The 18811-nt window shown below is 44.0% G+C and overlaps 1 protein-coding gene across 3 annotated transcripts; it reads right to left on the minus strand.

Moving 5' to 3' along the window:
• Window positions 1-1282: 1282 nt before the first annotated feature.
• On the minus strand, window positions 1283-5805 carry LOC147900665 (Major facilitator superfamily protein). Of its 3 annotated transcripts, XR_015541118.1 has the most exons (7): window positions 5517-5805; window positions 5085-5352; window positions 4782-4999; window positions 4035-4606; window positions 2639-3553; window positions 2003-2047; window positions 1283-1796 (listed from the first exon to the last, which is right to left on the minus strand). XR_015541118.1 is itself a non-coding variant. In XM_087375496.1 (5 exons), exons 1-5 carry the CDS (start codon window positions 5580-5582, stop codon window positions 2662-2664), a joined length of 2016 nt encoding a protein of 671 aa, XP_087231622.1. In that variant the 5' UTR covers window positions 5583-5805; the 3' UTR covers window positions 2057-2661. The 3 variants fall into 3 exon arrangements, 2 of the variants coding, with proteins under 2 accessions (XP_087231622.1, XP_087231623.1); XM_087375496.1 differs by lacking the exons at window positions 1283-1796; window positions 2003-2047 and having other exon boundaries at window positions 2057-3553; XM_087375497.1 differs by lacking the exons at window positions 1283-1796; window positions 2003-2047 and having other exon boundaries at window positions 2057-3553; window positions 5430-5805.
• Between the last annotated feature and the right edge of the window lie 13006 nt (window positions 5806-18811).

An 18811-nucleotide genomic window follows, 5' to 3' on the forward strand; every position in this document is an offset into this window, starting at 1 on the left:
GACCTTCAAATTACCTTGCAGATTTCAATACAACACCACCTTCAGGAGCTGTTGCATATGAAGGTAAATTGGCAGTGCAAGGAAAACAGACACCAAGAATATGGATAACATTTGCTTAAACCACCAAATGAGCTCATGGTACCTTTCTCTCTTTTCATGGGGCACTCAAAGTTGTGAGATCCATGGTACCTTTCTCTCTTCTTGTGGGGGCCTTCAAGAGCCAATGAGATCCAAAATGGCAAGGATAGAAACTCGCAACCAAATCAATCGTCTAGATAATGCTTTATGATTTATTGCTTATATCCACTATCCTTCGGTTTGGATATGAACATTGACATGCTCGCCACACTTCTCCTCACTACCACACACCCATCCTAGGTAAGGGCTGTGATAGACTCCTTGGTCTCTCAGGGGACCTTAGAGTTCAAGACTTTATCAATCCCTCATCGATTGAGATTCCCCTACTACTGGCTCTCCTATGGTCCCTGCACCCCAAGCTTGCATGAGAAGACAAAATATTGAGTGCTACATCTTGAGTTACCTTTGAACCTCCCTTCATTGCTCCAATCAGCTTACCTAAGGATGCAGCAAGTTCCTATATCTGCTATACATAGCTTTGAAATATTAGAAAAATGTCCCTTGGAATCTCCACATTTGTGCATGAGCCATAGCTTAAATTGTGCTGCAGGATGAATGGAATAAAACCAAACAATTCAACTTTGTCAACATCTCTTTTCCTAGGACATGGGTGTGGTTAAGCCATTTTTCTGGAAGAAGTGCACGATCATCGTTTCATTACTTGTGGCTTCTCCACCATCCAATACAAAATTGATGTCCCTAATACTTTCTATTGAGCTCAAGGTGCATGGATTAGCAACAATGTACACTCCCTTGCAATTCAGCTTCTACATACTCTAAATAGGATTCATGTATCTTCAACGTTTATCATGAATCTGCATTCTAGCCTTTAGAAAATGCGCTAATGACTGATAGCAAAAACCGTGAAAAGGGAAATGGGATTCCAAGTCAAAGACACTATTTAATTTAGAAGTGAGTCAAGGGAAGTCTAGGAATGGATGTTTACAAACATAGAGAATGGTGGATGAGGTGAATGCATCTGTCAGGAGCTTGAGAGCCTATAAATTTTTATGCCAAGAAACACAAAGAATATCACTCTAAGAACTGAGGACAATGTTGCCTTGGCTCAAAGGATAATGCTAGAGCCTAAGATCATTGAGGGACGTTTCTTGCTCAAATGCCAAACGTAAATGTTCATCGTGCACTTCATGGTACGTTTAACATGGTCATCCTTAAGGAGCTTGCGAATTGCAAAAGAAAAGATTGCACATTTAATTTAATCTACTATTATGATAACACTGGTAAGAATGCTTGATGATCTTACCCTCGGTATATGCCTGATCTACCACAACCTCAAAACCTCTCTTGAGGGAGGACTTCTTCTTCTTCTTCTCACCAACTAACTAAGTGAAGGAGACACCTTTGTCGGAAGCATGCTTCACATCTAGCAAGTCGACTGGAACATCTATCGTGGTGCATGGCAGAGACGATGTAATCATGCATGTTGCAGAGCAGCTCACTGGCACCCTTGCTTCACGATGACCTACCTTAGCGACTGGGTATTGAACAGAGAACACTACTATTCCAACTATTCCAATGGCCAAAAAATGGGTAGCGACCTGTATCTACATCCGTGCCACCCGTCCCCTTCTGAACATCCATTGAGTCAGCGTCATCAGTGCAACAGGATCCTTCATTGGCTTTGTATTTCTTTAGCCCTGCACATGCAGATACAAGACAAGCCAATGAAATAAAGTTGAATTCAGAATTTGAAATTTGAAGAAATGCAGGTGAAGTGCAGGTCGAAAAGGATGCACACGATGCAAGAGGTAAATTAGAAGAAATGGAGGTGAGGTGCAGGTCAAAGAGCATGCACACGATACAGGATATGCAAGCAGAAATAAGAACATGAAAAAGGTTCAACCTCGCCCAAACGTGTCGCTTCTGGTGTCCATTGATTCAACAGCTCCTGTAGACATTTACAAGGTGAGATATAAGTGAAAATCAGTGTCGACGTCACGTCAATGCTATGAAAACGAAAGGCACTTGAAGGACGCCTTATATGGCCTAGATACAACTCTACATACGTACGCTCCAACTTGCAGATCACCCATTTGGACAATCAATCCACTACACCACACTGGTAAATGTCCAAAACAGACCAGCACTTATCACACACACACTTGGAACAATATTGCAACGCACCCAAATATTGGGATGCCATGGAAATAACCTGAATTAAAATATTCCTAATCGTGAATTTCAATTGTTTGGGCTCATTTCGTCACTATGACCTGCCCCCTAGGCCAAAAAGTTGGTCAAGAATGATGACTTGGTCATATTGAGCGTAAGCACGAGTAGCAACAACGATGCACCTGGGCCAAAATGTAACATAGTATACGAAGGGCTAGTTAAAAGCAGGGCCATAATAGTAACATGTTTTGTGTACAAGCAGCTATGTAGTATGTACTGAAAATATCATATTAGTACACGGAATTTTATGGAATATGCTGTGCTCTGTGCAGATCTCAAATTTCAGCACTCGAACAGAAGCTACTACCGAGTGGGGGCAATGCTTAAAGCTTAAACTTTTCGCGGGTCTGTAGTGTCGTGGTGAGCGTCAGCAGCAGCTAATTGGATGTCCGGCTGAAGTACAGGCTTGTACTTGTACCAGCGCGCCGAGACGAGGAAGAAGATAAAGTTAGCGAGCTGTAGGACCGTGAGCAACCAGAAGAGATAATCGAGGTGGCCGCGGTTAAGATTGTCGGGCAGCCATGCGTTAGGGCCATCGGTGGTGCGATGGATGACGGAGACAATAAAGGTACTGAGGTAGCTGCCGGCGGAGATACTGGTCCAGAATAGGGCGGTGGCGGTGCTACGCATGCTTTCGGGCGACTGGTCGTAGAAGAACTCGAGATGGGCGATGGACATGAAGGCTTCGGCGATGCCGTGGAGGGAGTACTGGGGGAAGAGCCAGAAGACGGTGAGGGGGATGGTGGAGTGGGGGGAGTCGAGGAGGTGGTGAAGGCGTGCAGAGTGCTTGCGTTTTAGCTCCACAAAGGCAGCAACCAAGGTGGCGACGGTGGAGAGGAGGAAGCCGATGGCCATGCGCTGGAGGAAGGTGATGCCACGAGCGTGGCCGGTGAAGCGGCGAGCGAAGGGCATGAAGAAGCGGTCATAGAGGGTAACGGTGATGAGGAGGGAGACGATGGAGAAGACGCTCATGGAGCCTGGGGGAATCTGAAAGGACGAATGCGGCAAGAGATGGCGATCCATGGAGCGCGCTTGAAGCACCGAGAAGGTGTTCTGCTGGGCAGACGCAGTGATAAGAAGAATGCCCGCTGCCCAGATGGGTGCCATGCGCAATATCGTCTTGAGCTCCTCTACATCCGTCACTGTGCACAGTCGCCATGGATCCACGCTCCCGTCCTCCCTCGTGTCTCCCTCCACCTGCATCGCCGCCCTGTCCAAATATCTGCCACCAACAACAACGACAACAATTATTCATTCCACAGCAACCTTGCAAGCGACATGCCAAATCGATTTCATCTGCCTATTACTGGCCGGCTATGGCTAGAGTTTCCACAAGCAGTTACATTGCTGCTAGCACCTTATCTGCTGTTACTAGCGTATAAAGAAACCTGCTAGAATCACCACCTCACGCACAGCAATTAGCGTTCGTGATTTGCTGCAGCCCGCTAGAGAGACTCTACCATACCCTACTAGAAGTCGCATGCTTTTATCCTTGACTGATTCTCAGATCTCGTGCTTTAGAAAATCATATATAGATATAGAGATAGCGTGGTCATGAATTCGAGTTAACCAACCTAAAATTAGTGTGGGAGCTTGCAATATCGATTGTGCCCATTGTAATAAGTTGTGAGAGAGGGGAAAGAGAAAGAGCGAACAGGGACGGACATGAGAGAGAGACCAATCTAATAAGAGGAGGGCTTCACCTGAACTGAGGAGTGTGGAGAAGGCGAGGTTGCATGGTGGTATACCCGCGCTGCATTTCCTTCTCGTTAAGCTCATAAAGAAGTGGCTGCTGCTGCGAGGTAAGAAGAGCGAGATTCCGTTTCTTAAAAGCAGCCACCACGACGCGAGCAAGCCTGGTGAGAGGGCTGCCCATGGGCGGCTCGTGAACGTAGAGCGGCAGCCCCACGAAGAAGCTCACGATCGACACCAACATCAGCGCTGCCGGAATGCCGAACCCAACCCCCCACCCCACGTTGTCTTGCACATATACTATCACCGTCACGGCCAGCAGCGCAGACATACCCATGCAGAAGTAGTACCAATTGAAGAAACTGTTGAGCTTCTTGCCCTGCTTGGCGCTCCTCGCATCAAACTGATCGGCTCCGAACGCAGCTACACAAGGACGGATTCCCCCCGCACCAACGGCCGTCAGAAGGAATCCCAGAAACACCATCGCCAGCTGATTGTTGGAAGCAGGGACGCAGGAGAAGCTTGAACATGGCGGGGGACGAAGAGAAGGATCGATCGCTGTGAGAGTGAGGAGGGACATTCCCTGCGAGTTTAGCAACACGAAATCAGTGTCTGTGGGTATCGCCGATTGCAAACGTGCATAAGACCACAGAATTCCTGCATGCCACGTCAAACCTGAGAGCTAATTCAGTTCTGGTTTGAGCATTGCTCTCCAGGTGAGCCATCGAGCATTCTTATGTGGATAAATAGCTACTCACCAGAAAGTAAATGATGGAGGAGACTGTGATTATCCAGAAACGACCCGCATATGCGTCTGCAAGAAATGCTCCAATCAGAGGAGTTAAGCTGGACGTTCCTCCAAAGTTGGTTAAAGCGTTCGCTGCTTTTATGTTGTCCATGTGAAGTTCTTGGGTCAAGTACATAATAAGATTTGCGCTGAATCCGATGGCCGCCAACTTCTCGCAAATTTCATTTCCTACAAAGCCAGGGATCACATTATTTAGTAGGTTGCTTCCACTTGTACTCAATTGATTACTTACTATGAGTATGTGCGTAATTACCAAAGATGAATGGCATGCTCTTCCAGCCACCATGCTTCCGCTCAGTTTTCTTGTCCATTTTGCCCTCAACATCGATTCTCGGTGTGCTATTTTTTACCAGCTCCTCTAATTGTGCGTCGCTGCGGTTGCGCGTTAAACAATGCTGAAAACGTGACGCCAATGGAAGTTGGCCTGCTTTTGCTTCTTCCACAGAGTGCTTTGGAGCGTCGCATATAAGCTGGAGCTTCTCCAAACTCGCATCGGCCTTCAAGACATCGCCCTGTTGATCCTGAGGATTTCTTTTAAACTTAGTACAGACTGGCTTATTGTAAACACCTTTTTATCAAACGATAAGGCAATGCTTACCATGGGTTCTCGAGCAGATTAGTTGAAATTCAAAACTGTAAGTACTTCATACACACTGCTAATTTCAGCAACCCTTGAGATGCTTACACGCGGAGTCGCAGACAGTAAGGCAATGTTGAAAGCGGGGTTGATGATTTCTGTATGGGTAGACATCAGCCGCAATTAGGCACATTCTCGAGCTATAGGACCTAGTCTAGAGTCTACTGATTAAAGGCTGCTGTTGTAAGTTTGATGGTAGCCCGTGAGTCGTGGCTTCTGATCTTTATAGAAATCCGGGGCCGGAGATCAGAGAAGCGATGAATAAAGAAGCGACACGATTCAGGAGATGACTAAGCATTGAATTTTAGATCAGAAGCGGGTGATGGGAAAAAGGTTGAAGGAGGGGATGTCTCGGTAGCGGATTCAGGCACAATGGGATAAAGGATGAACCTGTACTCTTGAGTTAGGAAAGGCCAAATCAGAGGTCCGGAAAGGTGCACAACGCGTACAAGAACCGCACAAACTGGCAGTAAAAGGCGCTGGGCGGCAGCAGCCCCGCAAGGTTGTAGAGATGATCAACAATATGATGGGTGTGGCAATGTGGATGCAATCGGGCCATAGTGAGATAAGCATTGCCGCAAAGGTTGTTCACCTTCTCAAGTAGATGAGTCCCCAGTGAGCTATTCGAATAATTTGTTCAGTGGGATCATTCTGCCATTCTCGACGACTCTACTTGTCCAGACTCCAGACTTCATTCGCAAATTGGCAATCGGACCGCAATCCTACTAACTTTGTTATACAAAGTTCCTCGTACCTCTTCGTTCCCAAAATCTGATCTTTGCTAGTTGTTGTATATACTATAAAATACTACAACATGGGGAATCGGGATTCTCTGGCTTCAAAAAGCAAAAGCGATTCTAGGCGGTTCACCTCTCTTTATCACAGCCTGCGTCCGATCGTTTTCACACCAACTTCGCTTATGCAGCGTACCTGGCAGAAAGACAATCGTCACGGTCTCCGTGTTTCCTGTGTTCGACTTTAGCATTTCATTTCCTGACAGTAGGAATCTTCTCTGGCCACGTTGCTGCATATAGAGCCTGAGAACTGGGATCTCGAAAAAAACGACCTGCAATTTCCAGGCCACACATAGTTGCCCTTACATTCACGAGACATTCTGTGTCTGGATGCTCGACCGGCCAAGCTCCTGCACACTAGAAAACGCTGCGACTGCCCTCTTTTATGTGGCTAGATACTTGTCCTTAACGATCAAAAAGTAACAAATTATGTGGCTCGTCCGTCGTACAATTCTCTCTTTGTGCGGTGCGTAATTTGTAATTTTGTATCAGCTTTCCGGTTTCTTGCTTCAAGCATCGCAGTAATCACTGCATTTTCTAAGCATTGTACAGTGTACTCACTTTTCTTTACTTGCTCTCACGGATTTGATGGGAATGTCAAGCTCGTTAATAATCGTTATAGCAATCCGTCTTCCGAAGTTCCGACGCATGATTTGCACGGAGTGCACAACGTAGTTAAGATTTTATCTTTGGAGAAGATGCTCACGGCCCACAGGCCACGGGCTTAATTTCGAAAGATATGATCTGGTTCAAAATACGATGGTACTGAAACGATGTATCATGTATATTCATGTATATATACTGTTACACACGAGAATTTCTCGCGAGGACGGAATTACGGAAAGCCTGAGGCCGTGAGCCACGTATTCTTGTAGTAGTTCGGTATAGTCTCCGTGCGACGGCTAGATTCGCTAGAACGTGCATCATCATACGAAAAGCTCATCAATTCTTCACATGAATGATGAACGTGGGCGAGTTCACGTGACAGATTGGAGGGGCTTACAAGCCCTAAGTAACAAGTTTATATAATTATGCATATCACGCGAGAGAGATTAAAAGATATAGAGAGACTCATAGAGTACTCAGAGTGGATATAGAGAGACTCAGAGAGTACTCACAGTGGAAATTATAAGGAGCATCTTAAGCTTGAGAGAATCTGAATCAAACATCGATCTTCAAAAGGATGGTTCATGCCTGGTTCATGTTCAAATTGGCAAAGTTTTAATCATGCTACTAGGCCAAAACATGATTAGGTGTAGCCATTTTAGGTGTAAGCATTTCTAAAATCAAGGGAATAAAATACAATTTGATTAAGTAGTCCATGCACTACATTACTCTTTATGCTAATATGGGATACATATTCGCAGAATCACGTGCACTTTTTACACGATTTACATCCATGAACACCTTTTTCGCAAAATCATGCATGCAATGATGACAAAGCCTTATTGGTTTAAAAAGAAAATAGTAAAAAATTGGGTGGTAAATCTACCATTGGCAAATAGGCGCTTACTACTAATAGAATAACACAACAACACAATGCATCTATAGATGCATTTTCAGACGTGTTTATTGAATTTAAAAAAAAAGTGACGGGCATGTCTATAGACCCGCATCTAAAGGCATGTCTATATAATAGAGAGATGCTCAATTCCTCCTCAATATCCTCGCCATCTTCCTCTTTAATTATATCCCAAAGAGCCTGGAAACAAGGGACAACATGTATCAATGTATAAAAAATCAAATCTTTAATGACAACATTGACATTTTGTAAGTACTTTTAAATACCTGTAAGGGTGCTCCGGTAGCCTAGATATACTGGGCCTCAGCCCCTCATCATAGAAGTGCCTCCAAGTATGTCACCTATGATGTCCAAGATGGTAGGCTATCTCGGCAGAAGTAAGGTATCCGCCCATGATATCAAGCTGCAAGATGACATAATTTGCAGAGGGGTTAATACAAAGGAACAACATCCTAATAAACCACATAAACACAATATAATTTGAGATCGATACTTTACAAATTGGGCCTCCCATGATGCAATCCCCCTTGCTCCAAAATACATGTTTCCATATCACTCCATCTAAATCCATCATGCCTCTATGTGCTGCAGACTGGAGTCCTCTTTTGCTACCTTCATGGCTTTCTTCCACTCGCGCTTATGCATGGTGTGTGGTTGGCCCCTTGGTGGTTGTCCTCCCTCTCTCTTGGCAATCTCGACTAGTGCCTGCCTCTTAAGCAAAGACCTCTTATTGGCAAGGATAGTGGTAATCCTTGTCTTTGGCCATTTGTCAGTAAACTCATGATGTTCTAGATTGGGATACCTCCTATGTATAGTCTTGATGGTATCCTCAACCAAACTTGTTTTCTACTCTTTGAATGGAATAATGCAATCTTTGTAGTTGTTATGAACTACAAAGCGCATGAAGGACATGACATCCTTCCCCCGTGCATCCTACAAGATGCCGCCCATCTCAATGATATCATAGTAGATCGTACCATCACCCTCTAGCATGTCTGCATCTGAATCATCCCCACCCACAAAGTACTATGCCATGCATCCTATTCCAGAGCTCTCTCTGCTGCTATGCCTAGTGTGTGGAGCAATGGGGCCCTTTGTCCATTTGGAATACTCAAGGAATGGAGAAATCACACTACAGAGCAAAGGCAACATACTTCAAGAATACAAGGCATGGGGGTAGTATCGCGTGAAGCAATGCACTACATGAAATGTTCGATTAGTTTTATAAATGTCTAGAGGCCCATGACTCTCAAGAGCGATAAGGTAGAGGTTTCAAGTGGCAAAAGTAGTTCAACATGTCAAGAAGACAAGGAGATGTGGTGCTTGGAAGTCCTCAACAGGGAGCCAAGGGGTTGTGCTTTGGTTGCAACGTAGAGTCAGACAGGGGAGGCATTAGGTCCTAAGAGAGCCCCAAATGTAAAATGTTTGATGAAATAAAGTTAACACTATTTTGAGTCAATTATAGATTCCAAAATTCACAAATTTGTTTGAAAATTGCAGAATTGCATGTGCGACATGGCAGGGCGGAGGGGTGAGTGAGTTGGGAGGGAGGGTGGTGAAGATTAAAGTATTACTAAACTGGCGACAAAAGATTGTGGGGGAGGAGGTGCACTCAAAAAACCCTAATTTAAAAGAAAAACCCTAAATTACTTTAAAAAAGACTATATAAAGCACTTTAAACCCCTAAACTCCCTCATTTCTATGGCATGAGTTAAACAAACTGCTAGGCCCACTTAACACCGTTTAGACGCTACCCGTTGTCCTCCTCATAACGCCATGGCCTCCGAACACACTCTCCGAACACACTACAAACCCTAGTGGCCAAGAGGGGTTTGATCACCAAGGATCTGAAGGTGGTTCTCCTCATCAAGAGTCTAAGCAACGCGAGTCCCCACCATCCGACTCTCATGGGGGATCCAAAGGATCTCAACACCATGAGGAATCCCAGCATGATGAGGGATCTAAGCACGATGAGGGGTCCTCTTAGTCCTTCCACACAACTAATCGTGGAAGTAGAGAGGTCTCCCGAGAGGGGCAAAATAGTCCACTCAATCCTGATCAACTGCCCCTCCCTCCTTTGTGGGGTCCTGGTGTGGAGCATCTAGACCACGGGGAGCAAGAAAGGCAAAGAGAGGAGATGGAGAGATTACAGGGGCCACAACAAGAGGAACTATTTGGTGGGCTTGCAGATATAATGAACCTTAGCCCCAATCCTCCAACCAAGCAGACCACATGGAAGAGCACCATCAACCCTCTGTGCCTCGAGATGATCAAATATGAGGAGCCTCTAGTACGAGCTAAGTAAGAGCCTCAGCTTGCTATCTCACAGCCTTGTGAAAAGGAAAAGAGACCAAGGACAAAGCAAACTGGAAACCAAAACGCAGCCAAAGAGAACAAATTGCTAGACTAACTTGCACTTCAATATCTACTTCAACCGGTTTTATTCATTGGCCTCAAAGGGCAAAGATTTACAAAATGATTCAGGTTACACCAAATGAACCTAAACAACATCTAGGGCCTAAGGGAGGGATCGGAGCGGATGTGCTTGGCAAGTGCAAGGTCCTTGTCCATCACTGTTACTCTTTTGGCATGGATAGCACATAAGTTCACGTCTTCAAAAAGACCTACTGTCATCTACTCAGTTGCCTCGTGAATTGCTCCCATAGCGCCTGAAGTGAAATGCACATCACTCTTGTAATGCTGTGCTATTTCACATACAACACACTGGAAGGGTGCATGGGGAATGAGACTGTCCACAGTGGGTTGGAACTTGCGGATCTCTTGAAGTGCCTTCACTCCTGATTTTTTGTGCCTCTTAATCTTTGGGAGACCCTGCACTAGCCTTTGGACATGGCTCCATGGCCGCTTGTCTGCTTTGAAATTCATAAGTATACTAACTATATGTGAGTAAAGTAGGTAATTTTTATGTTCTATTATTGTTCCCATGTTATTATACATGTTACGTGATGCTTTCCATCAGTTTATGCAAGTTTAGTGTGAATTTGAGTGGTCAAATGATGTTTTTTCACCGTGTGGTAGAAGGCAAATGTGTTCGGCATCACGCAGGGAGCCCAAAAATGGCAAAACCCGCTATGGTGCGTATGGGGCCTACTTGACCAAGTCAAGTAGGCCCCATACGCACCATAGCGGGTTTTGCCATTTTTGGGCTCCCTTGGTCAAGTAGGCCCCATACGCACCATAGTGGGTTTTGCCATTTTTGGGCTCCCTGCATGATGCCGAACACATTTGCCTTCTGTCGCAGGGCGAGATTCTTACTGGATTGCTCAGAAATGACCATTATAGCGCAAATATTTATCTGATCGCATGCTTTGAACAGAATAGTGAATGAAAATATTAATGCCAACAACAATTAAAGTTACAAAATAAAATGACAGTATAAAATAAATTTTGTCAAAGAACACAAAATGGGGCACTGTATAAAAAGTATAGCTGTATTCATATAAAATAAAATTTCTATACAATAAGGCTTCAGAGCCTTTCTCTCTTCTCTAAAACACTAAGAACATTGGGCTTTGAATTCCCAAATACACTCCTAGCTCTAAACCTAGTCGATAGAGAGTCATTGCTATTGTCATTGCTGGCCAGGGACATGGCAGCTGCCGTCATTGCCATATCTTGAAAATTGGTTCCAAAGGCATTGAGGGCAGCCATGCAGTTCAACAAAATGACCTTGTCAGCATTGCGATTGATGTCAGCATGACCAATCACTCTTGACAAGGCCTTGCACTTCAGGAGGTCATCAGTGCCATGTGGAGAAAACTTTTTGTGGATAACAACAAAGCGCCCTTTTGCTTAGCCAAGTTAATGTGCCAGTGAGTGATCTCGATCGAAGCTATGGTGAACAAGGCATTGCCGAGATGAGAATAGGTCGACCTCAAATGCCTCCTGCAACAGTCCAACATTACATCAGAATTCCATTAAAGCAAAAGTATACCAAGAGAGAAGAAATTCAAAGCTCATAGTTTCTTACCACTATGGAGTCATCATGCTCAATCCCTTCCTCTTTGTCAATGAGGATGGATCCAGAGGCCTCCTGCTATCTGGAGTGAGATGTGGAGGCTTCTTTTAGAACATCAGGTAGGTTCGAGTAGATTGATGTCTCTGCATCTTTGATTTGGGCCAGTGTTAAAGCAAGAACCTCTTCTATTGAATCATCTGCTCCCAAAAACCCAGGTTCTTGCATAGTTGTGTCCACCTCATATCCACATAGGATACCAAGAGCTTCATCCTCCCAGAGACCAAACATAACCTCTATGTCATGGAGAAAGAGGTACTGTTCTCCATCGACAAGAAGGGGAGCAAGAAACCATATCATTGTTGCAGGGTCAACAGAGGTGGTGCCAAGGTGGATGGAATTTGAGAAGTAGAATGGGGCTCAGGAGGTTGCTGGAGTACTTCCAGGGCCAATGCAGCTTCCCGCTCCTCAGTTTCTTCATCTATGGGCTCTTCATTGTAGATGTTGGGCTCATCTATAGAAATAATAAGAGGATCGGAAAGGCAGGGGCAAGGTCAAGGCTTGAGGTCAAGCTTCCTCTTCCATTTGTCCCTCCTGGAGAAGGAAAATAAAGGTCATTTCCCAGGATAGGAACCTATTTCCTATGTTTCTGATGACTCCACATGCTAGGAGGTCATCAGTGTCCATCTCCCTAAACCCTAGGGGTGTGAGCTGGGCTCGAAAGCGATCTAAATGCTTCACGAACCTGGGTTCTTGATTGAACAAGTACTTCAAATAATCAATTGGGACCCATCTTTATGTAGACTCATCAAGTTGATATGCAAAACTCATGATGTAGTCTTGCATGTACTTGATGAGGTCTTCAAAATCATCTCGGGCTCCCAAGTAGGTGCCTAGGACATCTATGCTCTTATCAAAGACTGGAAATAACTCCTCCTCTCTATCAATTAATGGAGTGTGGGAGATGAAATCGTGGAAGGCAGACCTAGCAGAATCCATGGTAGTTTGGTAGCTAGGAGAACTATGGCTATGATAGTGAAACTTTGAAACTAAGGTAACTTTATAACCTATATATACCCAAATGTTCTAAATATAAAAAATAAAAAGAATTATAAAATTTTTGGGAAAAACTTGACATTGACATGAAACAAAACCATTCAAAACATCAAAATTAATTGCACCACTATTAATTGGAAAATGTCAAAATCCACAATTGTTCCACCCCACATTTTCTAGACAATCTTCAATATTGCAGGAGGGATAAAAGTGGCACTATGCACGAGCTTCTCTACACGCTTTCCTACCTTTTCACCATTTAAGGTAAAGTGAAAGGACTAAGACATGCCATCCTCCATGACCAATAGGTGTTCCTGCATGTCCTTGAGAGTCCACTATGACGTGACAGTCACATTCTTAACATCTCCTAAATGAGAACCAATACATAAACTTACACCTGTATTATCATCATCATTAGAGTCAAGGGGAAGGCAATTTTCACCTATTTGCTTCTAGCACCTATATTGGAAAGCAAAATATAACATTTGGCAGGAGTTGTGGTACTTGACAACCACATTGTCCTTACATACATGGCATTGAAACATATCACCCTTTTGTTCACCTGACCTACTTCCCCAATTCACCCCAAGCAATTCCTCAAGGGCATTCTCATGTAGGCACTTGCATGACCACATGGTTTTTGTTCTGTGCATCTGGATATTATGAAAACAAGAAGAAAAAATGTGCAGAGGCGTAAACCAAGACAACCTTACCCATTTAGAGCCAAGTGTTAGATATTTCTCTGTTTCAAAGCAGAGGACTTCTCTCTAGCATGCATTTGCCTTTCTAAATCCTCATGAATGGCAATAAACTTACCTAAGAAGCACTCGATTGGTTCCCACTCCTCAAAGTCTAAAGGAAATACATCTGCTATACACAAGTGCTATTTCAAAATACAATTTCAAACTGACTCATTACACTGGTTCTATTTCAAAATACAATTTCAAGCTGACTCATTACACTTCAAAATCTTACACAAAATGCAGACTTACAATGCGATGGTATTGTCGATTGATTGCTTGACAGAGGAAGGCGCATGTCCTTCCCCATGTAGATGTGTTGCACCTTTGCAAGCAATCCTTTCTTCCCAAGCTTGAACTTCATGATACAGCCCTTCCATTCATGCAAAAGATCACCTCTTTTGCTCTTGGGAAGCTTATGTGGACCCTTGGCAGATCCTCTCATGACTATCCAATCATTCAAGCTGTAGGTGCAAGGCACCCATTCACCCAGTGCATTTTTGCTCCTGTGGGACACAGAGTACATGTATGATCTCCTCACCATGCTTGTACAGAAGTCACAACACTGAAGCTTGAGAGATGCTCCAAGAGGTGTTGTAGCTAGGAATGGAGGGAGAAAGAATAGAGGGGGATGAGCAGCTGGCTCCAGGAGGTGTTGTAGTTAGGAATGGAGGGAGAAAGAGCAGAGGGGGATGAGCAGCCACTACAGGAGGTACTGTAGCTAGAAATGGAGGAAGAAAGAGTAGAGGGGGATGAGCAATTGCTGCTATAGGAGGTGTTGTAGCTAGGAGTGGAGAGAGAATGAGCAGCTGCTATAGGAGGTGCTGGAGAGGGAGAAACATAGTGGACCAGAGCAAGAGGGGGCAGAGAAGATGCCAAATGCATTCCCACATTTAAAAAATGGAGGGAGAATGGAGCTGGACCAGAGAAGAGGAGGGGGCAGGCTTGTAACAAGCTGAGAGGGGGGAAAAATTCGCCCAGAAGGGCCCACCACCTCTTGAATGACTTGTAGGTTTGTTTGGGGGAGGTACATATGGGAGAAGGGTCAAGCATGGGTTGAGGGGAGGGGATGGTTTGAGTGGTCCCTGGTGTAAGAGGAGTAGCCAATAGGGGATGTTTGCAAGTCTGCCCACCATCCACCTCAACATGGCATTGCCCCACAAAAAGGAGCACTCCCATTGGTACACCTCAAATACCACACTAATCCCTTGAAATTAGGAAATGCTAATTAGGGGCCCTTTGGAGACCCCAATTCTCCCCTAATGATAGTTTTTGCAGATTGTAGTGCAAGTGATTCTATGCCTAGGATGCACTATCAATCTCAAATGTATCTTTCCTTAAACACAATGCAAACTAAGCACCTTTCAATGCTTTTGGGTGAATGCTTTTGACTATGGTACAAAATTATAGCATGACAGACCACCATTACTGAAATATATGTGCAATCAGCCTAACGTCTTTGCCCATAAGGCTAGAGTGATCAAAGTCATCTAGTCATACTCAAAAGAGTGCTACTTTGACCATCTCTTGCAATTTGAAAGACAGATATTTATCTTTGAACACATTTAAAGGGGAGTTATTTGAGTACATCATCAAGCAATTCATGGTGGTAAAGCTTCCCAACAATCAGCTAGAAATGGATTTGGTTTCATAGTAGATTGTGTTCAAGAACTATAATGTTTGATTAGAAGGATGTTTGATAATCTATAGGATGCCTCTTATATCTACATTAGACATAAGAAGGTTGATAATTTGTAGGATGCCTCTTATGTCTACATTAGACATTGTAGTATTTGCACAAGAATTGGATTGTCGATACGGGGATATAAAATTTTCTAGCTTCTTATGTACTCTTAGCTATCCTTTGCTATAGTTGGTTGAGAAGCGAAGGCCTACTAGATAAATCTTATCATGAATCCCAATAGCTACTATAAGATTATGTGAAAGTCCCTAGGGTATTATTGTTCCAGCCAATGGTGTGTTCCTTGATTATACGAGGATGTGAAGTAGAAGCATGAAAGTACATATTCCTTTTGAAGGCTAGAGACCCCGGCTTCCCTTTATAAGGGAGCATTGTGCACCACCCAGGCATTCACAGTGGGATGTTTTTATAGAAGATAATTTTCATTATGGAGTTGCATTATATTCATCAACTCTCTTGGATGCATTTCTCCATTTCCTACATAGTGGATTAAAATGAATTTATGCATCAACTGTCTTACATGCATTTTTCCATTTGCTACATAGTGTATCAAAACAAATTTCAAATAAAGGGGGCCCATAATGCCACATAGAAATTTATAAGTGTTTTCAAATGTTAGCATATGTGATGCCAATTATGTTCCCTATTGCTCGTTCTTGCCATGGCTTGTTCCCGGTTGCTCATTGTTTGGGGTACCTCACTTTCAAATAAGCATTCAAGTTTTGACCACATGGTCAAATCTCTCTCAAATCTTAACCCATTACTTGAAAGTGGGACTTGGGAGATTCCCAAATTCTCCAATATAGTGTTAGAAGAAAATGGGAAGGAGAAGGAGAAGGGAGATGGGATGAAGAAGGAAAAAACTATCATAGCGTGTCTATACATGCAGGCTAATAGTGTGTCTATAGGCATGGGTGCATAGTTCAAAAAATAGTTTGACACACTGTTAGACGCGCTCCGACACAGAATGTCGACAAAAATTGACGATAAACTGACCGACCCGCTTTGCCACCTGTCCACCACTAGGCAGCACACCCATGCAGATCGTGAAAATTCAAGGTTGGCTAGGAGAGACCACCAAGGTAACTAACGAATAGTTAGACTGACCTAACTAAGGTCCTCTTCCTAGTGGAGGAGGATTGCCTCTCCATAGTGAGCCATTGTTTATTGGAAGGACCAATGTCATCATAGGCAGTGATAGAAGATGTTGCAGTCTAGGCCAGATCGATGATGTAGATGAGATAGTACATTACAACCAAAGAAGATATGCTGAGACATAGCCTACCACTGGACCCAATCTATCATTTTGAACACCACCATAGCGCAGTTGGCCTGACTGCTTGTGATGGCCTAGCCTTTTTTAGTAGCCTTTCCACCTATCACCGAGCAGCGTGCTCATGCAGATCAGGAAAATTCAAGGTTAGCTTAGAGTGACCACCATGCTGGTTCTTGGAGCTATGGCTCCGTTACCTATTTTTACGTAGTATAAGAGAACATCTATGATGACCACCGCATTGGCAAACAGAAGGAGATTTATGACAACCAGTGTGCTGGTTCTTGGAGTTATATATTAGTGCACCAAGGAAAATGTAGTTCCTTGTGCAATCAAGGAAAATTCAATTCAGTGGCTGGTCATTAACTGCCAGCCTGGTGGAATCTTAGCCACCACAAACATGGCTAATGAGAGCCACCACCACCGAGCAATGATTATCACAAAATTAAATGATGAAGCCTAATCACCTCTAATCACTCATTTATACCATGCACTCTTTGAGCATGCAAGCCCGACGATTGGTAATTTACTACGCTCATAGTAATCATGCACGCAAGCCTGATAGTGGTAACTGGCAAGTTAATAATTGTAGGCCATTGTGGTGGCTGGTAATTAATTGCCAACTTGATGGAATCTTAGCTGCCTACCACCATAGATGTGGTTGGTAATCTTAGATGCTACCATGGGCAGAAGATGGTAGTAATTACCACATACATAAATCATGAAGCCTAATCACCTTTAATCACTCATTACCATGCAAGGTAGTACTGTCACCTTAATCAAAATTCGGGCCAACCATCGCGGTGGCTCTCACCTTGACAATTCCTTATAGTTGGGCTACAAACTTAAGCCTCCGCTACTCCTTTACCTTCACTGTTTTGTCTTCTATCCCTCTTGATCGTTTCTTTCTCCCTTTCGCTCTTTCGCTCGGACTGCAAACTTAAGCCTCCACTATTCCATTTCCTTTACTATTTAGTCTTCTATCCCTCTCAACCTTTGCTTTCTCCCTTGCACTCTTCCTACAACTTACTATCCCCTCTCATAATGGATCCCCTTGGACACACCGAGCTCCAAAACTTGTTTGTATAGTTTGAAAGCTCCTCACATGCTCTTTCCTCCCCCCTTGCATGGTTTGGAAGCTCCTCACACAATCTTTCCTCCCCCTCTGCAGCATAGTCCGAGAGCCTCTTCTCCCTTGATCTTGAAATAGTGACATTTGGTACCCTTCATGTACCTCATGATGCACTTAACTGCCTCCCAATGCCTCTTTCTTGGATTAGCCATATACCGGCTAACAACTCCCACTGTAAATGCAATGTTTGGTCTAGTAGCTATCATAGCATACACAAGACTCCCAACTGCTGATGCATAAGGAACCTTGGCCATCATGGGCCTTTCCTCATGTGATTTGGCACTATCTGTATGACTCAGTTTCACATATGGAGGCAATGGAGTACTCACTGCCTTCCCCCCCTCCATATTGAAATGCCGCAATACTTTTGTAACATACTCTTTTTGTGAAAGCCAAAGGAGTTTGCTACTCTGATCACGCATGATGCGCATACCAAGAATATGACCTGCAAGTCCCAATCCTTCATATCAAAGGCCTCATGCAACTTGGCCTTTAATGCATCTAGCTCATAAGTATTCTTGCTAGCCAATAGCATATCATCCACATATAGTGCCAAGATTATCAAGCTATTATCCTTAGCCCTTTAGTTGTAGAGGCAGTGATCAATTTCACTCCTTCTAAAACCCTGGGACTGAATGAAAGCATCAAACTTCTGATACCATTCTCTAGGCGCTTGCTTAAGACCATAGAGACTCTTTTTTAGCTTTCAAACTAAATGCTCTTTGCCCTTCTCTTCAAAGCCTTTCGGCTGCACCATGTAAATTTCCTCATGCAAATCCCCATGCAAGAAAGCTGTCTTGACATCCATCTCCATAATTAAAGCTCCATATCCTCTGATGCCACTAGTCCAAGCATGCATCTAAGTGTGGTCATCTTCACAACTGAAGAGAATATCTCATCAAAGTCCACACCCTTCTCTTGCTTGAACCCTTTAGCGACCAAACGGGCCTTGTACCTAGGCACATCATCGCCTGTGACCTTCATTTTGTAGACCCATTTACATGTCAATGCTCTCTTTCCATGTGGCAAAGAAACCAAGTCCCAAGTCTTATTCTTCATAAGTGAACTCATCTCTGATTGCATAGCATACTCCCACTTGCATTGATCCTCACGCATCATAGCCTCTCTGTAGCAATAAGGCTCCCTGC

The sequence above is a fragment of the Dipteris shenzhenensis genome, chromosome 6, assembly GCF_047967505.1.
Source record: "Dipteris shenzhenensis isolate YYH24624 ecotype China chromosome 6, Dip_SZ_1.0, whole genome shotgun sequence".
Taxonomy (NCBI): Eukaryota; Viridiplantae; Streptophyta; class Polypodiopsida; order Gleicheniales; family Dipteridaceae; genus Dipteris; species Dipteris shenzhenensis.